General features: G+C 40.7%; 1 protein-coding gene across 1 annotated transcript; it reads left to right on the forward strand.

Moving 5' to 3' along the window:
- The first annotated feature begins 510 nt into the window (after positions 1 to 510).
- Positions 511 to 27,794, forward strand: LOC309884254 (ADP-ribosylation factor-like protein 8B). Its single transcript, XM_082773025.1, has 7 exons — positions 511 to 877; positions 5,176 to 5,256; positions 19,241 to 19,314; positions 20,135 to 20,228; positions 22,311 to 22,378; positions 24,319 to 24,389; positions 27,405 to 27,794. Exons 1-7 carry the CDS (start codon positions 689 to 691, stop codon positions 27,452 to 27,454), a joined length of 627 nt encoding a protein of 208 aa, XP_082629151.1. The 5' UTR covers positions 511 to 688; the 3' UTR covers positions 27,455 to 27,794.

Consider the following 27,794-nt stretch of genomic DNA (forward strand, 5'->3'; position numbering starts at 1 on the left):
ACAGATCCCACAAAGGAGACTGAGTCCTCCAAATCTTATAAACAAGTGCTGCATGGCTGCAATTTGTGGGATGGTGGGTCCCGGTCCCAGCTCCATGCCCACACTGGGGGTCTCCGGGACACCCTGTCCTGCCCCCTCACAGCACTCTCCAGTCACAGACCGGTTGTTTCACCTCGCAGGGCCCTCGCTGTGCCCAGCCTGCCCACCACCAGCCAAGCGACCCCAGGGCCACCCCGCTGCTTCCCGAGGCCTGCGGTGCCCCACGCCACAGCGCCAGGCAGACACAGCCCGTGAGGTCCCACGGGGCACCCACATTGGAGCCGCCTGATGCCCTGGGGTGACAGACGATGTGTCAGACTATATGACAGGCGATGTGACAGGAGATGTGACGACCCCGGTACCATCCCCGCCCGGGCCCCTCCTTCACCCCTCGGGGTCCGCCCGCGCCCCGCCGCCATCTCACGGCGGAGCCGCCCCGCTGCGGGCGGTCCCCGGCACCCCACCCGGCCGCCGCCTCCTCCCCGCCGGGTCCCTCGCGGGGCTCCCCCGCCCCTGGCCGGGCCAAACCCCTCCCCTGGCTGCAGCAAGTGGCCGCGGGAGAAGGGCGGCGGCGGCGCCGCCATCACGGGGAAGGCTCCGGCTCGCCTCCCCGCTCCCCTTTCCTCGCCGTCCCGAGCCCGCCGCCCCCATGCCCAGCAGCGAGGCGGTGCCGCTGGGGCTGGGCGCCTGCCGCAGGTCGGGGGCGCTGGCCGGGATGCTGGCGCTGGTGGCGCGGCTGCTGGAGTGGCTGCGCTCGCTGTTCTGGAAGGAGGAGATGGAGCTCACCCTGGTGGGGCTGCAGTACTCGGGCAAGACCACGCTGCTCACCGTGCTGGCGGTACGCGGCCGCGGCCCGGCGGGGGCTGGGGGTGGGTTGGGGGGCGGCTGGAAGGCGGCAGCGCCCCGGGGCCGGGGGTGGCTGCGGGGCGGAGGAGGGGAACGGGGTCTGGCGGCGTGCCCGGGGCTCGGCCACAGCTTCTTGCCCCCCGCAACAAGTTGGGGGGCTTTGCTCGAGCCGCCCCTCATGGCGTGGGGTGCCCAGGAGCCGGGGTTGTGGGTGGGGGCCGGCAGGAGCCCCGTGGGCCTTTGGTAGCCTGCAGGGTTTTGCCCCGGTTTCATATGTGTGAAATCCTGCAAGGGACAGAAGGCAGATGCCTGCCGTGTCGTGACTGCAAAGTGCCGCCATCGCAAACAGAGCCCCGGCCAAGGCCTGTTGCCCGTCGTTGAAAGTTCGTGTCGGTGTATCGCCAAATAATTAGCGATACATTGTGCTTCTCCCAAGGCCTTAACTTCCCTTTCACTGAATTCTCCCCATCCATCAGCTGCATCAAATATCGTCTCCCGCAATCCCTCGATAGCTCCTTCCAGCATTCAGGTCCGATTCTGCCATTCCCCGCCTCTGGTGACAATGGCCTTGCTGTCTTGTTCGTCTCTGGCACTGACGTCTGCTGTGGTGCTTTCCATTTTGTCACCACGCTGAAATAGCCTCCTCCTACCTGTTTGCTGTGCTGCCCACTCGTCTGCATTTGGGTACATCCCAAAGCTTTCCTTTCCACCCAAAGCTTTCCTTTCCAACACAGACAAATATACATTAACTGTGATTAGCAGTAATCGGGAAGCTCATCAGTGATACCCTTTTCTCTGAGATGATCCACTGCTGTTAGGTGTATGGCAGCTTCACCTGCCATGATTTAGGAGCTCCCACATGCTCATCAGTCCTCATCCTGAATAGCTCTTAGGTCAAGAATCAGAAGCAGACTGGGAGGGGTAGGGCCTGCAGTGATGGAAACTGAGACAATGTATTGTCTCAATGTAATTTCTAAGACACTCGCAAAGTGTATTTGTTTCTTTTCAGATGTGATTGTGGATTAAAGGAAAGAAAGGACACTGTGAATTACTGTGAATGAAGAAGTTTAGGCAGAGAATGATAAAAAGGAATGGGGTAGGGAGAGTGCAGCTAGCAATGAAGATATGCTTTAAGGGATATCAATCAATAAACAGAAAATGTTCTGAAACTTGTCGCTAATTTTTAGGCACTCATGTAGGTCTCCATGCTCTAGTCCACAGGGAGCATTCATGTCCCAACAGCGGGCTTTGCTGGGGAAGGCAGAAAAGGCTTAATAAATGATATTTCCTCGTGGATTGATTTCATAAAGGGAGCAGAGGAGAACACAGCAGTCCAGAGACCTTAGTGCTCTAACAGTAGTGTGCAGTGTTAGATTTAATGTTTGCACACTCATTTGTGCTACACCACCTGTGGAATGATGTCATGCCTCTCTCATGCTAACGTGAATTCGATAGCACTCCTGTTGCTGCAGGCCTGGTTTTGTCAGCATACATCGCTCTTAAGAGTATTCTGCAAGGCATCCCTGTTTTCTGACTCAAGGAGTGAAACAGATGACTGTTTTTGTAGCTTTTGGATCTTTCGATTTGGAGATCACGTGCACTGATAATTGCCAAAGAAGGCTAGTTGGAGAATCTGAGAGTACACGATTTTGCATGAGGCAATGGGTAGTAGTGTACTCTTGATTCCAGTTGATAAGAGGATGGAAAATAGACAGGGAACTCTGTGCGCATTTGCATTTATGTGGCTAGTGTGAGACAAGATGAAAATAGCCATTACAAAACTGGATTCTTAAAATGCAAACTGCAATGGGTTGTATAAACAAATGATAGGAAATAATTATTTTTCTCACTTTAGAATAGTATTCAGTGATCCTCTCATGCAAACACTGAATAAACATGATTTGAGACAGTCTCCTCCCTGTTTGAGCCGTATTTAGTCCTCCATTACCAGTGGAAATCTTGGATAACTTCACTGCATTTTACTATGGATATGCACGATGTGATGAAGTAGAATCTGTCCCATTGTTTTTGATACAGTAAGGAGTAATGACGGTATTCATTGTCAGTTCACTATTCATCAACATTTAAAAAGGACATTACAAACTTCGTAGCACTGGTTATTTTCATTTGTGTCAGGATGTAATCTCTTTTTTACATGAGGTATAACAATAAAATTGTTTGCACATCTTGTATGTTGACAAAAATAGGCCATTTGTCATGTAAAACTTCCTTAGCAAGCAAAATTGAAGTTGCTTTTTACTTTATGGTGCTTACAGCACTTGAAACAAAATGCAGTAATTGGAGTTTGAGTTTGTGGACTAATATGAGCAAAAAATTAAGTGTACAAATTTTCTACATTTTGTGGAGAAAATAAAGAATTGTAAACATAACACTTTGTCGCTTGTTCTGTTTAACCATAACTGAAAATTTTTAGGATAATAAAGACCATTAAAGGAGCCATTAATATGTTGCATTCTATCCCCCAAACTATTGGGGGATTATGCTTGCTTTTTGTTTTGATTTTTGTCTTCTAGTTTAGCATATTACTCATGGTGTATAATTCGCTAACAAAATGGGATGCTGACTTTCTATGAGTTTGCTTAAATGATAGCCTCCTGAGCTGGCTGTCTGGTTTTCCAAGCTTTCCTGTGCCTGAATAACAATACTACATTCCCAGCGTACTAGCAAATTAGGCCAGTACCCGCTACAGCAGATTGTTACTGATTGGCTTTGTCTTATGCTATCCAATTAAAAACTTCTGACACTGCTGGGTGTGTGCATCAGTAGGAAACTGCAGGTACATTTGTCTTCCCTGTTTTCCTTGCTGCTGCTGTTGACAAGTCACTGAACCAAGGAAAGAGAAGAAAAAAGAGTCTTCCAGAAACAAAAGATGGGGAAGATGTATAGTACAGAATTTAGCAGTGAGGTTTCCCTAGGTGAAATTGAACAAGAAATTGATGGATCTTGTTTCTTGCCCAAAGGATCTAATTCCAAGCCCCAAAATCATACAAGAGGAGCAAATAGCTGTCAAAGGTTATACAGCTTTTTAAGTCTCAAATTTAAAAAAAAATCTTAGTTTGTAAACACAAACAGAGTTGTGGTACAAACTGTATTCTCACGCCGCCACAAACAGTGATGAAGAGAGTTGCAGAATGCATTTATGTCCTAACTGAAACCAGGACAATACAGAGGCCAGCAACAGCACTAGGGATAGCTGGTGGTGGTGTGCAACTGGAGGCATGTTGCTGCTGTTGTGCACTTGAAGCTCTGATCATCTGCTTCTGGAATGGGAGGGCCCTGCTGGAGTGAGGTCCATATACTCATATTTTCTTTGGGGAGAAACAAACAAATGAAAAAAAAAATAATCAAGCAGGTCACATGGCTTGATGAGGGGCATATGGGGCAGATAGAAGATACAGATACCACACTCTTCCTTTCTGGGTGACTGGAAATCCAGGACTACTGCGTGCGTTGCAGAGAGTGCCTGGACCTCTGCATAGAAAGAACTATTAAGTAACCTGCTTCATATCTTAATGTACCATTCCTGGTGAGGCACAACACTTCACTAATGATGCATTTTGAACAGGAAGAATGAATAATGAATTATCTTCTTAGAAATGAGTTTCGCCTTTTTCCTCAAAAGCTACCTTCTGTAGTTGGGTAGATTTTGTAATGTTCCCATTGTCGTATTGACAAATGCCTGTCTCGTAGAAATACTTCTCTTAACTAAGGAGGTAGAGACAGGCATTCAACACTTTGTTAAGTTTGATGGTGTGCCGAGTTAGTACTTTGAATTTTTCCATCTCAGTGGCATTCGTTTAGTTTCCACAGTGGGTCTTTTCTGCTGTCACCTACTCAGAAGGAAAGGGACTACATGGAGTTTTCTCCACATGAGTACTCCTTCACCATTTGTTTTATCTCATGTTAAATTGTTGGTAATAGTGGTGAGAAACTATAGGGAATGATCCAAGTATAGTCAGTTTCATCATATTTTTACAATGCTGCTTTCTGGTTTGCTCAAAGATCAAATGAGGAATTATCTGAAGTCTCGTGGTTTCTGGGATGATCCTTGTCACTGAGGAGAATAAAAGATCATTTAAAGGGACTGAAATGAACGGTTTTCCTTGGCGTGACAATGCATTAATTGAAGTGCTGGCCGATGTTCTTGTAGAAAATTAATGTGGTGTTTTACAGTGTTGTAAAATTAAAATTTTAGATTGCAAATGAGAGATGTATCTGCTGTGTGTGGATTGTTTTATAATATATGTAACCATTTTTTTTGTATTCTAGTCAGGGCAGTTCACAGAAGATATGATTCCTACAGTAGGATTCAATATGAGGAAAATAACAAAAGGAAACGTTACCATAAAGGTAGGTGTGCATGTTTGCATTAATACAGAATGGATAATTATAAGAGAGTGATTACAATTTGCAATGAAAAGGTTTAGAAATTTTCTTTTAAGGTGATAGAGGACCATTTACCTGTTTTCCTAGTTCAAAAATATTTTTAAAGCATATAACCATATATTTCTGTGTTGCATTGACCTATTTGATTTCATGATATCCATGCCAGGCAGAAACTGGCACTCCGTTGGGTTAGAAGAGTCATGAAATTTGGAGATAGTGAGGGAGCCAAGTTGTCTCCTGGAGGTGCCTCTTCCTTCTGTAATCTCTCCCCCTTTCCACAACTCTTAAGTGTAATGTGAAGCAACTTTCCTACTAAGCTATGCATTTAATCAGAGAGTGTAGTTGAGTTCACATCGTGTTAGCAGCTATCCAGAAACAGAACATCTAATCTAAGTCAGTTGTCAGGGCACCATCTTGTAGGCCTATAGAGAGGTATAGATGCCACCAGTTTGGTTGTGATTCATGCCATAAGTATCAAACTAGAGAGAAATCACTAGCATTAACACCCTCTCTTGTTGCTTGATTATGAAGGAAGCCTGGTTGATTAGTTTAGATCAAATTCATAACTTTCATCTAAAATTAGGTGAAGAGAATGTAGGATTTTTTTCTTTGCCTCGACTTTTCCATTCTTTTCCTTCATTCTCTTTCCTTTCTTGCTTAGTTCTAAATATGTCCTTTTCCCTCTGGATTGGTATGACTCTACCTAGCAAGGATTTTATGAAAACACCCATAATGTGAAAATAAGCAGTTGTTAACTGGCTACCCACTCACTTTAAACAATAAGCAGGTAAAAGGTGGTACAAGGGATAAATGATTTCTGTTGCTTGGGATATGTTCAAGCTGAAGGAAAATAATCATCCAAAACCTAAAATTACTGTAGGGATATAGATACTGTGACTTTCTGTTACTGGTCTTAGTATCTTGGTATGCTTTTTCAAAACCTCATGACGGTAAGGCTTTCAGATGAACATTTTAACTGAGTATCTAATTCTATGATATAAGATTGTAGAATAATTACTAGGTGTCTCTACAACCACATGTATAAGTGCCTAATAAGCCCATCTTCTGAAATCTGTTGAAATGGAAAGTCTAATGTCACCCAGCTATTTCCTCTCAGCACTCCAAGCCTCTTTCCCATATAACCTCTTGAAATTCACATCAGGTTTGGCTGAATTAAGAACTCTTAACGTTACCAATGATTTGGTCTGATTTTAATTTCCCAGGAAATTTTGGCAGAATACCAAAAATAAATAATAGTAAGTACGTTAAAACTGGGTCTACAGTAAAGACTGGAAAAGCTTAAAGGTAAAGTGGAGTAAAATATAAAATGGAATGAAAGTAAATCGAAGGAGAATCATTATTGCCTTGTAAGCTCAGTTTTGCGACTTTGTGGATGATCATTACGGTAAGTATGTGATCAGAGTCTCCTTTGGCAGAGAATCTGATCTTACTTCTATCATAAAACAGGTAAGCAAGAAGACAAAGTAGAATCACAGAAGCAATTTTAATTCAAGCATTTCCTGCAAGATAAACGATTGAAAGAAACCTAAACTTTTTTTTTTTCTTCAGTATAGATGGTGTGTTTGTGAGTTTAAAAAAAAACTCGTGATGAGCACTGCAAAGTCAATGCAGAGCAGCCAAACTCATTGAAGTAAAAACCGTGTCATCACAGAACACAAAAACTTCAGTGGAGAATTTTTTTTCCGTAGGGAATCCTTTTCTGTAACTTTGTACAACCAATTTATGTGTGATGGCAGAGATGATGTCCAATTTAATGTTTTAAAATAAATACTGTTGATTATTCCTTTACCATATTTTTACTAAAATATATTGTAGCACAAAAAGCATACACAGCAGGAATTGAAAGAAGGAAACTTCTGAAATTTTGAGAGAAAACCTTCAAAAGATTTTTCATTTTGGTTTCTCCTGTAAGTTGTAAATGGAAGATGTTATTTCATTGTGCTTTTTGTTTTAATTCTTATGAATGCTGTGTTTGAAACTAGTGAAAAAACATATACAGAATTTCATCCATGAAGAAGTTTAACTTCTGGTCTTGGCCCTTTTTCACCTATGTTCACAGTATACACAAGATCATCCAAGCTGTCCGTCATCTCTTGTGGTTCATATCTGTGGCCATCTCTGCTTGTAGTAGTGCTTACACTACAAGTAAGGGAAGGCTGGTAAGGGGGAATCTCAATTTACGGGAACATCTACTTTATTGCAGTAAGAAGGTATACTGACTGATGGACAGCTGTTTCCTCTTGTTCCTTGCTATGGAGTTTCATAGAGTCATAGAATGTTCTGAGTTGGAAGGGACCCATAAGAATTGTCGAGCCCAACTCCTGGCTCCACACAGGATCACTCAAAAATTAAACCATATGTTTTTTCTCCAAACGCTTCTTGAGCTCTGGCAGGCTTGGTGCTGTGACCACTGCTCTGGGGTGCCTGTTCCAGTGCCCGACCACCTCTGGGTGCAGAACCTTTCCCTAACCCCTATCCTGACCCTCCCCTGTCCCAGCTCCATGCCGTTCCCTCGGGTCCTGTCGCTGTCCCCAGAGAGCAGAGCTCAGCGCCTGCCCCTCCGCTCCCCTCGTGAGGGAGCTGCAGGCCGCCATGAGGCCTCCCCTCAGCCTGCTCTGCTCGGGGCTGAGCAAACCAAGGGACCTCAGCCGCTCCTCATATGTTGTCCCCTCTAAACCCATCACTATCTTTGAAGCATTCCTTTGGACACTGTCTAGTGGCCTGTTTATATTTTGACACCCAGAACTGCATGCAGTACTTGAGGTGAGGCTGCACCAGCGCAAAGCAGAGTGGGACAGTCATTTCCCTCAACCAGCTAGCAATGTTGTGCTTGATGCACCCCAGGATATGGGTGGCCCTTTTGGCTTGCCAGGACACGCTGTTGACCAATATTCCACTTGCTGTCAACCAGAACCGCAGGTCCCTTTCTGTGGGGCTGCTTTCCAGCCACTTATCCCCCCTGTCTGTATGTATAGTCAGGGTGGAGTCGTCCCACATGCAACTTCATATTGTTGGTGGCTGCCCAGCACTCTTAATTTGTCAAGATCTCCCTATTAAGATCTCTTAATTTGTCAATAGTTTGCAAGGCCTCCCTACGTTAGAGGGAGTCAGCAGTTCCTTCTAATTTACTATAATCTGCAAAATTAATTAGTATGCATTCTAGTCCTGCATCCAGGTAATTTATGAAAGCATTAAAGAGAACTGGCCCTAAAATGGAGCCCTGTGGAACCTCACCAATGACTGGCCACTAGCCTGATGTAACCCCATTTTTTAATACCCTTTAAGCCCAACATGTCAGCCACTTGTTCACCCATCACATTATGTATTTATCTAGTTGTGTGCTGGACATTTTGTTTAGAAGGATACTGTGAGAAACGGTATGGAAAGCTTTGCTAAATTCCAGAAAGATTATGTCAGACGGCTTCCCTTGGTCAACTAGGTATGTGACCTTATCATAAAAGGAAATTATGTTTGTTAAACATGGCTTTCTCTTTGTGAACTCGTGTTGGCTGTGACCAATGACTATACTGTTTTTCCACTGTCTTTACAGTCATTGTTTTCTCATCAAACATGATCTCCTCTTCCACTGGTGTGCTTCTTTGTGCCTCATCCCATTGCATATACAAAGGCCAAACCATGAACATCTAATTCCTCAAAGTACCTTCTCATACCAATTCAAGAGGAAGCAGCAAATGTCTAGGAGTGGATGTCAGTGAATGAAAAAAAGAATAAAATTCTAGTCTTGAATTCTTCTGTTAAATGTCTTAACAGCCATCACTACTGCTGAGCAAGTGTTGAATTCTGCTCTAGAAGGAACATACCTGAACATAACAGTAGTGTGGCACATTCCTGTTTATCTTCTCTACAAGAGAATGTCTTTTAAATCAAAATCAGAACTGCATATTTTAAAAATTGGCTCCAAATTCTGCTTTCCAAACAGAATTCTTAATGTAGAGTGAGGTGAAATCAACCCTTTTTCCAAAAAGTCACAAAATAACCTTTTATCACACCTGCTTTTCTGCCTGTGGTAGCACTTCTAAACCTCCCAATGATGTTCCTCACACGGGGGACAAATCAGATTTCCTTTCTGGGAAACCTAAGAGGGAATCAGGTGAGGATGGTGGAGACTAAAGGTCAGATTTTACAGTCAATTTAAGTAGATCATGACAAGAGGCTTTACGTTCCACTTTAAGCCTGGCCATGTACCCTAGCACCCCTTTCCTACCACACTAATTATTACATGGGAAAGCAGTAAACAGAACAGCCAATTGATCTAGCTGGATGCAGCCTCTTTAAAACAAAAGAAAAGAAAAGAAAAAACAACCATACTAGTTTATATGTGGTCAAATTACTGAAGTAATGTGGTCCCCCAAACAATTGAATGATTGGTGGTGCCACCCCAATGTAGGAAAGCAGGGTACAGGCACATGCATTTTGAGGGCAGCTTAGACAGATCGACTTAGTTGCAAGATTGCATATTTACAGCTTTGAATGTGGGCAGGAAGAAAGCAGTCCTTCCACTTCTAAGAAAAAATGTGTTTTCCTTAAGTTAAAATTAAGCTTTTCATCCTTCTACCCTGATAGCTACAAACTTTTAAGTACAGCTAACACAGCATGTGGCTCTGGGGCTACCAGAATTATGTGCTCAGTATGCACACATAGGCTGACTGTGGGTTTGGAAAAATGTGGCAATATTTTTTTAAATAAAAGTTTAATGCTATGTTGTTAGGATTTACAAACTGTGAATAGTTTTAAGCTTTTCTAATCCTCATGATTAATTCATTTTTCATATTAGTTATGAAAGAGAATTTATGAAGTCAATAGCCACCAGTACCAGAGCAGTTGGATTGATGCACTAATGGTATAGATTTTCTCCTCAAAGATTCTACATATTATGCAAAAATGAACATGTGCACTAGCTGGGATAGTAACTCAAGATAGTGCATTTAGAACATCAACGGTACTGCCTTGGAGGTGTATATGAATCCTAAGGCCATCCCATGCATTCTTGGCTTCTTAAAAGTCAGTGGTAGATGTGTAGGAGAACTAAACCAGTGACATAATTCTGATTAGTACTGTGTTACGAAGCAGCAGGCTCACAAGCCAAAGCTGTTTGCATCTGTTCAAGTAGTCAAACTGTCTTTTCACTTATTAGGAGTGAATAAGTCTAATAAGTCTAAGTAGCCAAACCCCTGTCTGTGGCAACAGTCCTGCAACCATCTGTTAATTTGCCAGATTGGCTGTGCTGCCCAATTTATCCGGGAGAGGATACTCTCTATTTTATTTATTCCTAAATATCCAGTTTATATAATTCTCATTGCATCTGCCTTGCCACAAGACTGATGAAAGAAGTCTGTGGATGCCACAGTCAATAAAAAAGTTACCTCATTCCACGATAAATAATCATAAGAGATTATGGATAGGATAAATAATCTATAAGAGCGTGAATTGCCTTTCAGTTCTCCTGTTTTATGTCTTTTGACTAGAAACAATAAGCCATGATTTAATATTTATGTATAGAAAACAGAAGGACAGTTGGAGTGCTGTACTGGTACTGCTACCGAATTGTCAGACATGGAAGAAAAGGAGAAAGCGGTTGATGGTTCATTCAACTAGACAAACAAAAGTATTTTACAAGTAAACAGAGTCCTCAAAATAAAAAGTGTGTTTTGAATTAGGATGGTTCAAATAGGCAAGGAAAGTTTGTAGTGGAACTGTTTACACAGATGATATCAACGTCAGCTTCATGCAGGGACGAGGTGTGTGGGTTTCTGTGTAAAAATGCCTTGTTCTGCACTTTGTTCTCAAAAACCATGTTATATGAAAAGTTTTACTGTCTATTTGGTAAGAATAAGCGGATAATACTAACATTATTAGTAAGTTTACTAGATTTGAAAACAGCACTAAGTTTGGAAACCAATATGCATGGAAAATAACGTATCCCAACAAATTCTAGTGGTCTCTCTGCTACAGCAGTGTATAGTGAAAATAAGCATTTGGGGGGAATATGGCTGATACATAGATGCTTATTTCCTTGAAAGCCTGTCAAGAAATATTTAAAAGTCAATATCCCCGCATTTAAATAAACTGTTAAAATCTTACCATCTATTTGCTAGATAAAGTTTCCAAAATTACTTTACTGTGAGAAGAGATGACATTGTTTGACGATAAGCTGATTGGAGAATGCTGAGAGGGATGCCTCTTGCTCATCCTTCAATGAACTATTTGCAGCATAGTTAGCGAGGAATTTGAGTGGAATTTTATTTAACCTTTCACAACAAAGCAGGTTATTTTTCTCAAGCATAGAAATAGTATGATAGCCAGCTATCAGCTGCTATTAGAATTCTTGGATAAAGCATTATTTTACTAAACCTGTAAAGTCCTTCAAGCATGTCAGGAGCAATTTTCATATTAAGCAGAAAGGTCCTGCATCTAACCTTTTTCGAAGGTCTAAGGGGACACTGTGTGACAGAATAAATTAAACTTAATATAAGAATGAGGCTGAGGAGCTATCTGGGTCAAAAAGTCATTGAGGGAAAAAATGCTATTCTAGAAGGCTAAGATTGATCACTTGAGGGAAAGAAAGCTACAAAGCCAACAAGTAGGTGATACTAATCCTTCATTTGTTTTTTGCCATATTTTCAGTCAGGCCACTAAGAGGAAATACTATGCTAGCGCAACATCATCGTCTGGTTTCCTAGGTACAGTTCTATCTCTAGATTCCATACAATTCCAGAAGACAGCAAAAACTAAGGACCCTGCAGTCTACTTTCTTAGTATTTTGGCAGTCTTTTGCAGAAGTCAGCGGATTTATTCTCATATTTAGTAATTCTGTAATCCTAGAGTGTAAAAGTATGGCCACTGACATACCTGTGTATAATAGTATTTATCTGAACCATGCTGAAAGAAAAACACTGATTTAAGCAGGTCTAAAGAGTAGAAGAGTGCCAGTTTCATTTGGTCTTTAATGTGGCTTGTGTGGTTGAGCGTGATCGGAATTGTAAAGCTGTTAGCTGTAACCGTGTATTGTCAAACTTCAGCTTATCAATTTCATAAATTCAGTGTATCAGTGTATTTCATAAAACCTGTCACCTACAATTACCAAAAAGCAGGCGAGGAAAAGAGAAAAGATTTTACCACACCATTTGGAATCCAAGCAAGAGGCTTTATAGATTTTGAGGCTGCGATTGAGGTATTAAATTACAGAATGATTTCCAGCATCAAAATACCTGATGTACTGCAATTTAGGGATCTCTTAAAAGTATTTTGATGAAGTTCATAATGAAATTAATAGCTATCACTTTTTTTTTTTTTTTTTTCTAACAAAATTTCCATGACAGAAGTAATTTGCGGGTTTAATTCCAAAGAAGTTTTGTCATTTGCTAAGTAATTTGATTTTGTGGGATTGCTCTATTTCTGGATTAGCTCAGTATCAGTTGTACTTCTGGTTTTGTGAGATTTATTGTTCAATAAGCTAGAGAGTAGCTATAACATTTCTTTTGACATACCAAATTTTGAGAGCCTCGGAAGGTGTGCATCATTAGTTGTTGCTTTAGAGGATTGTGAAGCTCCAACTCATAAACCTTTGATTCTCATAGTGGTTGTCTTAGAATAATCTCAGATATGAAAAAGAGGTAAAGCAACACAAGAAATGTGTACACACAGGCAAAAGAGCAACTTCTTTTCCTTGCTGTTTCACTTTGTTTTAAGCTTACCGTCTTAAAATCCCGCCACCAGACAATTTCTGCAACCCCACTGACTATTTGCAGGCTGGAGAGAACTGGAGCTGCAGAGGTTGGGCTGCAGCCACTCCAGCTGTCACCACTAGAGGCCAGCGTACTTCCATGGGAGCTGCAGCCTGGGCAAGTGCAGGCAAATGAGCTGGAGGGCAAAGCCAAGCTTCTCGCTTCTTGCTGTTTGCTTGAATACAACTGAGAAGGAGGAGGAGAATCCCAGCTCTGCATGTTCCTCTCCAGCTTCTTTCATTGCTGCATTCCTTCCTCCTCTAAACAGCACTGTTTCCATGTTTCCAAACATCCACAGAGAAACATACTCTTCTTGCTTTTTAATGCTTCATCCTACTATTCAGCAACAATAAAAAATATCTTACCTGCTAAGTCACCCCATCAGGAAGTCCAGTTGCTGGTGATGTATCCTGGAGTCTGTTTAATGTCTTCATTAGGGATCTGGATGATGGGACAGAGTTTGCAGATGCTGCCAAACTGAGCAGAGTGGTAGATTCACCAGGTGGTGGGTTCGTCATTCAGAGAGATCTCAACAGACAGGAACTTCATGTGGTTCAACAAGGGGAAACACCAAGTCTGTACCTGGAGAGGAACAGCCCCAGGCACCAGTATGTGTGGGGGGCCACCAAGCTGGTCTTGATTTTTTTAAATTTGACATATTTTCTATAGACTGGTGGTTAAAACCAGTACAGGAGCCTCACTGGCTCTGAGGATAGGGCAGTAAATATTCCCAAAGTTGTACATAAATTGCTTCTGCTACAACATGCTGGTTTAAGATCTGCAGCACTGAAGACAGTTCATACTAAGTGAACTGCTCAAGAGCTTTTCTTCCTCTGTCTCCCCCTGGTTATCTATTTTGTATCAGTGCATTTGGTTCCCTCTGTCCGAATATGGCATTTTGAACTTGTGCTTGTTAAATTTCAGCACTTTTATTTCAGACTGTCCCTCTAATCGGTCCAGATAATTTAGGATTCTGATCTTCTCTTCGTATCCCTTCCCAGCTTGAAGTTATCTGCAACTTATTTAAACGTATGTCCTATTCGAACATCCTGCTGGGACACCAGGGGACCATAAATGTTGCCTCTGATTAGCTCTCTCCTCAGCAGCTTTGTCTCATTGATAAATGCCAAGAATCTGTCAGGATTGCTCAGACCTGAGAAGTAGAGGGCAAGAGGGGACACGTGAGGAGAGTGCCAGGCAGCTGCTCTGGGGGTTAAATCTGACATGGGAGAATGTCCTTTGGTTGTCTGTCTAACAATATTGGAGTATGTTTTCCCAGCATACAGACTGTTGTGCATCCCACTAGCTTCTGCTGTTGAGCAAATACTCATTTTGCTTTCATGGTTACATGTTCTTCAAGGACAAGCAAAATTACTAATCACTACAGGAGCTATTGATCAGCCCTTCTGAGCTAGCAATGTCCTTGCCTCTGGTCTCCTTGCTGTCAGTCTTCCAAATGCAAGTTATCCTTACAGCTTACAACTGCTATGTGCCAACCTTCACCAGAATCTCTTGGATTTTGATGTCTGGAGACTGATACATGATCATGTGAAAAGTGTATGCAAAGGATTGCACATGATCACCCAACTTCGGGGCTTTCTTCTTGAGAGAAGACACAATATTGAGGCTAGGAGGGATTGGCTCCTTGGATTTAGGGGTATGTTACATCTTGGTTAAGGATCTTATCTCTAAATCTGGGCTCCCTGGTGCTATCCTGCCCTCAGACACAGCGCAGATGTAAGCAGTACTAGAATCAGAAAATGGTTGCTGAGAACAGACTTTGCTTTTGTGTCTTGCTTATAATCCTTTTCAGGAGTTGAAGTTGCTCAGCCATTTTGTGTTGCAAATCTAAGTTTGTTTCCAGTTCTTCAGTGAAAGTATTATGATTAAGTTAAATAATTATAAACTGTGTGAAATGTTCACATAGTATTTTTTTTCTGCCCAACGTGACTAAAATAAAATATTAATTGTAAAAATGTTTCAGATCTTTAGGGCTTTTTTTGGGGGGGGGCTTTATCACCAGTCAGGGGTGTCAACAGGGTTCTTTGACAGAGCAAGACTGATTTCAAGGAATACAGTGTTTGGGGAAGTATTGCTTGCAGAAAATGTAGCCACATGGCTTTTTTATTTAAAAGTTTAAGGTTGTTTGTGTAACTCTTTGTATTCTTCCCACTTATTAGATGAGAAAGGTTAACGTTACTGGAGGAAGAATACAGTGTAGAGGAGGTGACTATTCAGGGTTTGTCTCCCTTAGCCCTAGCCAGGTAATAAGGTGGAAGCCAGCCTGAGCCAGTTGTTTAAACTCAGAGGAAAGCAGTGGGTGCTTTGCAAGAATGGCTCAACTGACAGGGGAGATAGGTAAGACAGATGCCATCATTTTCTGCTTTAGGTGCCCTCAGGGCTCCCTCTGTAATCCCAGGAAGATGCTATTAACTTGGGTTAGATGCCTACATTTTAGGTGGCTGAAGTTGCAGGAAATAAATCCAGTGCTTTCCAGTTGCTCCTTGTCCTTTCACATTGCGTTGTCTTTGAATGCTGTGTGCTTGCTGTGTATGTGTGAGCTCTTAAGTCACGTGTCAATATACATGGATGTGTCTGTGTACAACATGTTGTCAGGTGTTGCTGGTGCTACCTTATTCTGCCCAAATATTTTTCTGTGTTTAGAATCCTGTAACCTATTTGTTCGGGTTAGGTTTTTTGGCTGATGCTGTCTGAGTACGTCCAACTAGAAAGATACATTTCTGCATTCAGGTGCTTGTAGAGTCAGTTTCAGCTTGCAAATTAAGATGCTTGAATGTAAACAGCTTTCTGCCTGCCTGAGGGTTAAGCTCCTTTAATAGTGAGAGGAGCTCTAGTCGGTACCGACAACCCCAGGGCATAGTGCTGTCATCCTAAAGAAGACATTGCTTTGGGTCAGCTGAACAGCTGTCAGACCAGAGTGAGATCTTGGGTACTGAGCCTATGCATCGACATACAAACACAAATGTGTCATGGTACACATCTCTATCAGAAAATAAATCCCATCCAACATGTCTGAAAAACAAAAGCCCTGAAAAACTGTCATCTAGAAAATACTACTTCTCCCTTCCTACAACTTTCTCATTAACTGTCAAACCCTCCCACAATAAAAGCTAATTAAAAGAAGCACAACTAGAGTGTTAATGAGGCTTGCTGTCCCTGAAAGCTTTTGCAAACCTTTGAATGTATGCCACAACTGCATTTTTGCTCAGCTGGCATGATACACCTCTGCAAAAGGAAAAGGTTTGTTCCTTAAACATAGCTGGTGGCTACAGTCTTAGGAGGGAGCCTTATAGCCACATGAAGTATGGAAGCTGAACGAGACATACCCAGAGAGATTCTTGTTTGAGAAGAATTTGAACAGGTAAGCATAAGCACTATGGTAAATGATGATTCCAACGTGCAGGGATTAATCTCGTTTACAAAATAAAACATTGCATTACGGTATGGGAGCACAGACCTGCAAGCATGGTAAGAATTACTATTCCACAGGAGTAGACAGAAACAGATAAAATAGCGATTTATAAAATGCAGTAGGACTAAGGTGTGTGTGCCTCTGAGATTTAGCCTAAACAGCAACTCCTTGAGATTTTGATCTTCTCTGAGGCAATAGCACTGGATATCAAATAAACTCTTTCTCTGCTTTGTTCGGTCATTCTGTAGGTATTGTCTGATTCTTAACATCAGCTGGTCTAAGGATAAAGCTACCTATTAAATATTGTGAAAATTAGATTCCTGAGGGCCCAACAAAAGCCACAGGAGCAATTTGAAATCCGGTCTCTTAAAAATCATGTAGACAAAATTAACTTTTTTTTTACAGCTTACTTGATATTCTGTTAAGATCTAGTCTCCCACCTCTCCAAGTTCACACACAGAATATTTTACGTGTGTATTAAATGCTGGGGTACAAAATAAGTGATGTACAAAACACGCAGGGCTCATGCATGAAAACATCTGTGATGCTAACACATCTCCCCTTTCCTTCTTGGGTGCCCCTTATTGTTATACAATTCTCTATTCGGTCATTTACAATGAAAATGGTTTGAGGCAGAGATTTGTGTTTGGAATAAAGTAGCTAACACTGTTACTGGCTATTCAGTATAGTAAAGACTATTAGGAAGTTAGTACTTGGACTATTTTAATTTCATAAGCAAGGAGGAGAGGGATTTTTTATCAGTTTATTTTCTTTCCTTACTTAACATAATTATAACTTAATATATTGATATAAAATGGATTCCAAAGTGCTATTAGAAACACCTAATCTCTCATGTGTCCTTCGTGTTGTACTTTAATGAATAGCTGTAAGCCTTATTAGGGAAACTGACTGGAAATGACTTATCTTCCCATTGCTTCAAGGTGACTCTTTCTCCTAATGACAGTAACACTTGTTCTGTAGTGCAATTTAATATAGTATAGATGCAATATATTATCAAACAAGGACAAACCCAGGATTTTGCTATCTAGTGCTTATTTTGTGATTAGTCCAGGCCACATCATCTTGTAGATTTTTCTGGCTACCAGGAATAATGGCTATCAGCCTTCAAAAATCTCATCCTACTACTGGCCTGCCCTGTCCTCTTTCCCCTTTCTTTCCTCTCTGATCTACAAAGAAAATAATACGGTTTCCTTCTCCAGACACACAGATGTGCACCAGATGGCTACTGATAGTTTCAAGGTCCTGATGAGTTATTGGAATAATTAGTGTTGGTGTGAGATTTGTCATCTAACTATAATATTGAACTGTGTAGTCGTCTCTTTCATGCTTTAAAATAAAAGGTGTATTTTATTAAGACTTCTGAAACAGCACCTCAAATGTCAATGCAGATAATAATTGATACCCAGTTCATGTTCAGAATTTCACTCAACTCTCTTTAATGTGTAAAATTCTTAATCTTATAAAGGGGATCAAAGGCAATCTACATTTAAGTAGTATACTAATTTTATGCCAGGAGAAATGGTAAGATATCAATCATGGAATTATTTTAATGGTGATTTCGGGAATATTTCTTTCCAAAATATGAACCTAAGGTGTTGAAAATGATGGAGAAATGCATACATAAATATGATTTATGGACTGTGGAATAAAAAAATACAGCCCACGTTAGTTGAAAAAGTCCTTATCCCAAGGGTATACTAAGTCTGTTTTGTGCAAGTCTTTACACCCAACAGCAGCTTTAATATGTTGGTATTCAGGAAGTATAAATATGAAAACAACTCTTAAGAAAACTGAGAAGGCGTAATTTTTTGCTTCTGTGCATGCTACTTCCAAATTCAGTTTGTGCTGTAATGGATATGCCTCCTAGTTTAGGTGTATTGAGTATACTGCTCTGATAGTTAAATAGGATTAAATAAGGAATTTTTGCCCTTGACATAGAAACAAATCCAATCCTTTTATTTTTTGGTAGCCATCAATGTTTTAAAGAGTGTGTCACTTGTACACAACTGTCTTTGGATGCCCTTTGATGATAAGGAATTCAGTGGGATTGTCCAGCACTAATAGCATGTGTATGCATTTGCAGAATTGGAGTTTATAAAATCCCAAGAAGAATTTAAGCTTCCCTTCCTTAGGGATGAATCACTTCAGCCCTACCTTATACTACTGTTTCCTTTTTGGTTCTAATCAGCAAAACCATGTATTTTAAAGCACATGTAATAAACAAATGGGAAAGCTGTGGAGGTAGTGGAGTTCCCTAGCATATATAGACCTTTACATGGATTCATTCTACTCTCTGACCAAGTGTTTTATCAGTATCCTTTGTTACACAGAAGGCTTGATGTATTCTTGTCTCTGGTCTCCCTAGCCCCATAAAAAATGCTACTCCATAACTGTTTGCATTCAAATAAGCTATTCTCTGTGGGTTTTAGACTGTGCATTTGCAGAATTCACTTGCCTATATGAGTTACATTTCTCTTGCAGTTAGAGGGAAAGGGTAGAGGTGTCCAAGTGAGCATTTGGAGCTGTTGCGGTCACAGGACTGTGACTGCCTGTTGACCAAAATGGGCTGAGAAGACCAGTCTCTGAGGACAGTTACTTTAAGAACTGCCTAAATGTAGGCAGTATGAATACAACCTGCATGCTGCATATAAGAGTTCTTTTGTTAAGTTGTCTGCTGTTAGAGCTGTGTAGTTAAAGTTTGGGGTTGGTGTGTGTTTACCTTTTCCAGGTATGGGACATTGGAGGGCAACCAAGGTTTCGAAGCATGTGGGAACGCTATTGCAGAGGAGTCAATGCAGTTGTGTAAGTTTTCTTGTGTATGCCTATATAAAACATAACTTAAAATACATATTATTAATATAGATATGCTTTTCCTCTTTTCCATCTCACTTACCCCTTTCTTAATGATGCTACTTTTCTTTTATGGCCAAATGCTTAGCTGAACTTGGTGATAATACAAAAACAAAGAGTAAGCATAAGATATGCAGCAGTGTTCTTTTCAGAACCTGATTGCTGTAGCAGCAGAAAGCAGAATTCAAGAAAAAACTACTTGGATTGTAACAGTGAGGTCCTTAACTTACCATATTAAAATGTCTTGTTTTGACTTCACTGGCATCTGGATGTAAGGTATTACATTATGCAGCTGGCAGAAAATTGTTTCCTATGCTTGCAATATTCTTGTTGTTTCCTAGCACTATATATAGATACAATTATATTTAATAGTGTCCATTCTTTCCATCCATTTGCCTATTACTCTTCAATATCTTGATGACGTTGGTTTTTCCTACTGCAAAAAATCCTTCCACTAGAAACAGTTGCTTCTAGAAGAGTCTTTAATAGGATGCTTAGATCTGTCAAACCATTCAGTAAGAGGAACCAGCACAATATAAGGAATGCTTTTTTTACGTCCCACATTCCAGTTATATCAGCAATTGCATTTTCCAGGCCATTTTTCCCCACAGCCCATATTTAATTCTGTGTCTTCCTGTGTTAGTAAATGTAAGGTTTATACAGTTTAGGAGAGGTTCAATGCTGTTGTCAATGTGAACACATTTGTCACATTTCAGAAGTTTTAATGCAACTTTATGTAGTGGACAATATCATAACTATTTTCCTATTGCAGTTACATGGTGGATGCAGCAGACTTAGAAAAAGTAGAAGCTTCAAAGAATGAGCTACACAGTTTGATAGATAAGCCACAATTGCATGGAATTCCAGTAAGTATTTTGATTTTGCTGGTTCTTACCTGAATGTAGACTGTGTAGTCTTAAATCCTCGTGAATGGATTCTCTTGGACTCTTGAAAATACTAGTGTAAGTGTAATGCAGCTTTAATGCACCAAACTATCTTAAAAAAAAAGTAACATTTTTCACACGACTCAGCATCTTATCAGTGCTGCAGTGTGTTTGTACATTTTCTAGTCTAAAGGTCAGAACAGATTTGGAACAAATTCATTTTCACATGTGGCATTATCAGATAATAATTATTTCCAGCCAGTCCCCTTGTTGGCTGGGTTTAAACCACTGACCTAGATATGTTTGTGGCAGTATCTTAAGACTTCTGAGATTTGTCTTACTGAAGGTTAGCAGATGCTAATAGTAAGTAGGCACCTCTGCTTCCAGAGGTTGTGGAGGAACTTGACTTTTTCTCTTGACTTCTTTTTCTTTGTAGCTTTTTCAAATTTAAAATCATACAAAAATACTTTGGTTCTCAAGGTGTCAAAGAATAGTATGTCCTGCTGAAATTCTAGTCAGAAATTACGAAGTTGGGGACTAATGTTAAGTTAAATGTAATCTGCCATTTGAGACCTGGTATGAGTCAATCTGATAAGTGTTGATCTTTGATGCTGGCATCACCAAATGAGTTTTTATCTTTGATCATAAGAACAAGTAATGCTACATAAAAATCAGGGAGAAGTTATGGATGACTTTATGGATCATGTTTGGCCCATTTATGTGAGCAAGTATTTGGATACTCAGCCAGTGAAAATGCTTGAAGTCAGCTGCAGATGAGTAGACAGAAAGTCAACAGAGTCCCCATCAAATCACTGTGAAAATAAAATGAGGCAAATGCAATCACTGATTCTCCATCCTTATTATAAGTTTTGCTATTATTATTGCATTTTTATATGTTAATTACATATTGAACAAATCCTATGGAAATGTACTGTCAGACCAGTCATGGGCAGTGACATTGTCTTTCTATTTTACTATCTGCACATTCTGATTTACTTCTCACTGCCCCTTCCTTGACAGGGTAGGTCTCTAATATCTTCAGAAGTATTTAATTAAGCTTCTTTGCTTTTATATGGTATTATACCATATTTCATTTGCCCAGCCTGACCATCACAGTAATTTTCAAGGTGCAGTAATTAATTTTTACTTATTTTTATTTGATAGGTAGTAGCTAGTTTGAACTTCCTTCAATTTATTTTATTTAGACTTTGGCGCTATAGATTTTAAGGTACCTTTTTTAATCTGAGAGTGCAAGTAATGAGTTTTTTTGTGTTCCAATTGCATGGAAAATAATGGAACAATCCTGACTTTGACTTGGAGTTGGAACGCATCTGGAAAACAATAATGCAACCATGATTAGAAAAGCCTTTGTTGCTTACTTTATCTTAGAATGTGATCAAACCATTCATCTGACCTTAATTTATACTTGAGGTTTTAAGTATTGTGTATTGTATAGGAAATTTATGTCCCAGCAACTCTTGAGTAGATTTACTGCATTTCTCAGACTTAATTCTTAATGGCTGCCCTCTGATTTTTTAACCATGGTTGCTCAAAGTGGGGTGGGAAAGGAATCAGTCATTTAGCTGCTGTTTGTGTGGGTTGTAGTTTGGGTGCCTTGGTTCACCTACGTTAAGCAGGGAAGCAGAACTGTGGAGAGAATCGTGGTCTTGAAGACCCAGCTTGTTCTCCTGGGGCCTTACTTCTGATGAACAACAGCCTGGCCCTGTGGATTGAATTACCATTGGTGTCTTGAGTGCACTGTTGCATGCTCCCTTACAAGTTTAGTTTCATGCTAATGGGATGCACATAGGGAACTTCTGATACTGATATACCCAGAGACAATTAGACAGGTTCAGTTTTCAAAGGATATGTACCCAGCACCAGACCCTGACTGGAAGGGGCATTACCAGGCTGCTCACACAAACATTGGTCGTTTTGAATATGTCAGTTACTGCATTCTGAATACTTGTTTGTGAGATCCAAAATAATGCCAGCAGGTGGCTAAAGACAAAAATAAACTTCTACTGCCCCTGGATTAACATAAATATGAATTATTTCTTTCAGGTGTTAGTCCTTGGAAATAAAAGAGACCTCCCAGGTGCACTGGATGAAAAGCAGTTAATTGAGAAATTGTAAGTATCTGGGCTGTGTAGAAAGCTGAAATGCTGCGAAATGCGGTATGTAAGAGAAAGTCATTGGTAGTCTATGGCAATAGCTGTCTATAACAGATTCTATTTTACATTCTCAGATGCTCCACTTTGAGTTCTGCTGGCAGTTGAAGTAGCAATCTAGGCTGATAACTGACTGCAGGAGATTTGAACTTCTCTTGATTATTATTTCGGTTGTGTAAAGTTGTTCCAGATAATCCTGTTTTCCCATCACTGAAGGTAAAACTGGTAGATAGTAATAGGCTCACTTACACTTCTCTGAGTACTTTGTAGTGGCAGTTTAGTGCTTGAATGGCATTACAACAGAACCTTTTAAACTATTGTCTGTAAATCTAAGCAATTTGGATATTTTTGGCATGTATCCAAAATCATATATTTATGTATAACTGAAACTAACTTAAACTGTTGCATTATAAGGGTAATTTTAAATGAAATACACAATTTTGTAAAAATGGGTGGTATAGCAATAACTTTGCAGAACAGGTTTCTGTATCTCAGATCACATCATTTTAATCAGTAGGAAGTGAAGTGAAGCTTGTAGTGTAGAAGGATGGTCCAAAGGCCAAGCAACTAAACTGAGGTTTAGGAATCACAGAATCACATAAAGGTTGGAAGGGACCTCTGGAAATCATCTGATCCAAGCCCTCTGCTTAAGCAAGCAGGGCCACCTAGTGCCTGTTATCCAGGATCACGTCCAGATGGCTTTTGAGTTATCTCCAAGGAGGGAGACTATGCAGCCTCTCTGGGCAACCTGCTTCAGTGCTCAGTTACTCTTACAGCAAAACGGTGTTTCCTGATGTTCACACAGAACGTCTTGTGCTTCAGTTTGTGCCCATTGACTTGTACTGTCACTGGGCACCACTTCATATTATTTATAGCTTCCCTTCAGATATTTGTACACATTGGTAAGATACCCCCTTGAGCCTTGTCTTCAGGGTGAATGGCCAATGCTCTCTCAGCCTTTCCTCACAGGAGAGATGCTCCAGTCCCTAAATCATCTTCATGGCCATTTGTTGGACCTTCTCCTATATGTCTGTGTCTCTCTTGTACCGGGGAGCCTGGAACTGGACACAGTACTCCAGGTTTGGCCTCACCAGGGCTGAGTAAAGGAAAGGGATCACCTTCCCTGACCTGCTGGCAACACTCCTAATACAGCGTATGATACCATTGGCCTTCTTTGTGGCAAGGGCGCACTGCTGGCTCTTGTCCAACTTGGTGTCCATCAGGTCTCCCTAGTCTTTTCTGCAAAGCTTGACTTCCCTTCTCAGTGCTTCTACTTCCCATCTGTTCTAGGAGCATCATCTGTTTCTTGCATGTTTCTATGACTTGTGTGAGGATAAACAAATGAAAAATAGCAAAGTGTTCAAAAATGCTGAGGGGGAATAGGGAAATTCTTGCAACGAAACAAGTAAATTAAGAAGCCGCGTCTTCCTAACTGTAGAAGTATCCTTTCAAGTAGGAATTGTATCTGGTATCTTTGTGTATGATATAATAAGCTTGTTGAATATTAATGCTGAATACTGTTGTCTGACTGCAAGATTTAATAGATCTAAAAACACTGAATTCTAATTTAAGAGAGTAAAAGGTGAATGCTAAGACAAAGTCCTGTTATTCAGTTGCCAGTACAGAATTTTATTGTCAGCTTATGGATTTCTGCTTTTTTATTATTCACTATTATATTGACTTAGAAATTCGAATGTTTGAAATGACTTTATAACCTTAAAATCTTTAATTTAAAAAACCTTTTTCATGTCATAGCGTATTTTAAAAATTGAGTATCTGAGGATAGAATTTAACTCACTGAATAAAAAGCAGGAAATATGTAATTTAATGGCAATTTCTTCTGTCAGTTTTTGTGAAGTTATAACACCATGTAATGTTTTTTTTTTGTTGTTGCTCTGTAGAAACCTTTCAGCTATTCAAGATAGAGAAATCTGTTGCTATTCTATTTCCTGTAAAGAGAAGGATAACATCGGTAAGCTTCTTTTTCTTATGGGATCATCAGTGTATACTTTGAATCAGATGTTTTAAAACATTAATGAGATTTGAATATCTAGCTCCATCATATAACTGAAAATCTCAAATTACTTTGAAAGATTTTGCTTCAAATAGTATTCCTTCAATAGAATTGCTTTTAATACAGAATTATGTATAATTTAAAAATCACTTCTAGAGTGACTTCAGTTCCACAAGAAGTTATAAAATTAGTTTGGCAGGGGCCTTGGAAAAGTGTGTCTAAAAATGAGACTACCTGAATCCTTCACAAAAAAACATGTTACTTTTGCAAAAAAAATAGTAACTTGGTATGAAGGCCTTCCAGTTATTAGGTGACGTTTAATAAATTTTGATAAGCGTTCCTATTCGTGATTTTACTTTGTAATCAGGTCTTACATGCATGTCACTAGTGCTTTTGTCCTACTGGAGACACCCTGAATATATCCAAAATCTGTGAGGACCTGTAAACAGTGCCTCATGAAGTTGTCTCCCATTTAGCCTTTTCTTTTTGCCCATCTCTCTCTTTCTTTTTTTTTTTTTTTTTTCCCTCCATTTCCCTGTCTCTTTCCTCTCTCATGCTCTCCCCTTCCATTCCCTGGGTATCCCGTGGAGAAAGCTGAGCTCCTCAGAGCCCTTGAAGTGAGCAGGAGGGAAGGTGGGCCAAGCCAGTGCTGCCAGCAGGGTGAAGCAGTGGTGCCAGCAGCAGCACGTGGCTGGGGACATGCTGCCTCTGTGCCACCCTTCTTCCCCGCACACTGCTAAGACAGGTGGTGCTGGTTGGGAGGGATGCAGCCTGGGTAGATATTTATAGCTGCTTCTTGAGGAAACCAGGCTTGTCAGAAGAGTTATGCAGCTCCGTAGGGCTCAGCTGAGTGAGAGACAGTGGGAGTGGAAATGGGAGGAAAGCCAGTTTCTCCCAGCAGCAGGGGAAATTTTCATCACAGGCAGGGAGAAACAGGTAGTGGAGGTAGTGAGGAGACTGCTATGACACCTGGGCTTCAGAGAGGGGAAGATTTCAACTGTGTGCTTGTTAGAAACTTGTTTGGCGGTGTCAGGCAGGACACTCATATATTCTCTTGGAAATGGTGTACAGGGTTTGGGTAAGTTTGTTTGAAGGGGACCAGATCTAGTTTTGCTGCAGCTTGGCATGCAGCCATTGTTTCTGAGTAAAGGAAGGACACAGAATGCACTGATAGACTTAGGGATATAAAGACTGAGGAAGACTGCATAGCCAGACTATCTGTATAAGTGAGGGGCAGATTGAGGTGGACACAGGCCTGACCTAGCACTGAAATGGAGAAAGTAGAATACATGGAAAGAAGTTTGAAGACTGCTGGTGAAGGACTCCAGAAGCTGGTTGGCTTCAGAAATTGCATGGCTCTGTAAGTAAGAACTGGTTTGTTCAAAACTCAGATGTATTCCCCAACAACATAAGTACCATCTTAGCTGTCAGGTTTTCTAAATGTGGTGTTTGATCCTCATCAGACCAGCAAGGCTGCAGTGGAGGATGTCAAAGTGGTATTGTAATTAGACAGTGTAACAATCAGCATCATTTCTGGAAGGATCCTGGAGAAAGTAGGTTTTAATCCTAGCTCATCTCTATGAATGTCCGGGAGTAAAAAAGCATGCAGTAAAACGTGTGCTAGAATTTGCAAATTAGAAAATAATGAAAAGCAGCACTGATATAGAGCAGTGTAGATCACCTACTTGTGGTAGTATTGAGAGTAGACATGAAAAGTACTCAAGTCCTGGTTGAGAATCAGTCAAGTATCTTCCAGAGTAACACTGTGCTTAGAAAGGCTGACCTGGTTCCTGAATATGTGCACGAAGGAATAACAAATGGGTCTAGATAGTGTGTGTTGTGTGTTTAGAACTGTGTGAGCATTATGGGAGCACCGTGTTCGTTCCTGTGCCATATTCTGAAGAACACCTGGAGAAACTGAAAGCAAGAGCAAGAACCTGGGGAGATCAAAGGACTGGCAAATATCAATGATGAAAAAACTGTAATGAAAATATATTTAGCTTATTAAAGTGATGAAACTACTAGGCTGTTAAGGAGAAGAGTGGGAGCTGTCCTCTTTGTCTGCATTTTTGATTGATGTCAATGCAGTTGAACGAGAGAGTCATTTTTCAGTGCAAACTGCAACCTAACTAACGGGTATCATCAAGGGGCGTAGGTGTAAGGCTGCCAGCTTCTGGGTCCTGAGAGACTGTGGAAGATAAGGATATAGTTACTAGCTTTGGATACCGTGGGATGCTGTTGTCTGCAATCTCCGTGCCTAAGCTGGTCTGCCAGGATATTCCTGGAGTGATGTCTTGAACTTTGCACAGATGCGACAACAAATTTAAATTTGAGGGCTACAGTTGTTGCTGCCCCCTGACACTCTTCCTTCTTCCCTGACAGATGTTACTGCCTTGAGGCAAAAGCATCTAATCTGCTCATGAATCAGGTTGTAAACTGCTGCAGTTTTCAGCCCAGTGCATGAGGTTGTGTCAGGAGGGGGACCAATTTCAGCTATCAAATTCTGATCCACTGTTCCGTGTCTTTCAGAGACCTTGGACTCCTACAATCTACCTAAATGGCTTCTTAATGTCTTGTCAGATGCTTGCCCTTCTCTTTTCTTCTGGTCATGTATTTCTGCCTTTGTTCTCACAATGCATTTCATTCCAGTCTGGATTTTACAGTACATTTTATGGTCATCTTAAATCTTTGCTTTTCCAATAGTTCTTCATCTGTGGCTTAGAGAACTTGATGTCAGTCATCATATTTCAGGAGTGTAAAATGCACATAACTTAGAAACAAACAAAAAGCAACAGAAAACAGAACCCTGGAGTCTTAAGTGCTGAATTTTTAATTAGGTGTGAGTGAAGATCTGTGGTTTCTGGATGTTGTTTGTTTGTTTTTATTTCTATTAACCTGCTGGTGCTCTGTTGTCCCTTTACACTCTGCAAACAGGCTGTTGAGTTTTTCATTTTGTTTTATCTGTCCTGGCAGACATAACATTGCAATGGCTTATTCAGCACTCCAAATCAAGACACTGTTGAAGAAAACTTGCTGAAGATAACTCTTCTTTCCCAATCACTCTGAATCCTATCAGCTACATACAACTGAAGAGATGAAGAATGCAGCTGCATACTACCAGGACTCACTTTGATCATATTTGTTAACAGAAATAAAACTGAATTATAGCTTGTCTCTCCATTTTGGTTCTTTTTTTTTTTTTTTTTTAAATCCAGATATTTGTCTGCCTAGATGAAATTCCTGAACGCCTTAATACAAGACTGAAAGAAATCAGTACTTTTTTGGGCTGTAATGTTTGAGTTTATGCATGTGAATTGTCAAATACTTAGTATTTTTTTCTAATTTGAAACTGAATAAACTGCA

The sequence above is a fragment of the Aythya marila genome (genome assembly GCF_965140915.1).
Source record: "Aythya marila genome assembly, chromosome: 1".
In the NCBI taxonomy this organism is placed as follows: Eukaryota; Metazoa; Chordata; class Aves; order Anseriformes; family Anatidae; genus Aythya; species Aythya marila.

Coding starts and splice junctions, on each gene's coding strand:
- LOC309884254 (XM_082773025.1), top strand. CDS start 689: ATGCCCAGCAGCGAGGCGGTGCCGCTGGGGCTGGGCGCCTGCCGCAGG. Junction 878..5,175: donor CGCTGCTCACCGTGCTGGCG/GTACGCGGCCGC, acceptor TTTGTATTCTAG/TCAGGGCAGTTCACAGAAGA. Junction 19,315..20,134: donor AGAGGAGTCAATGCAGTTGT/GTAAGTTTTCTT, acceptor TTCCTATTGCAG/TTACATGGTGGATGCAGCAG.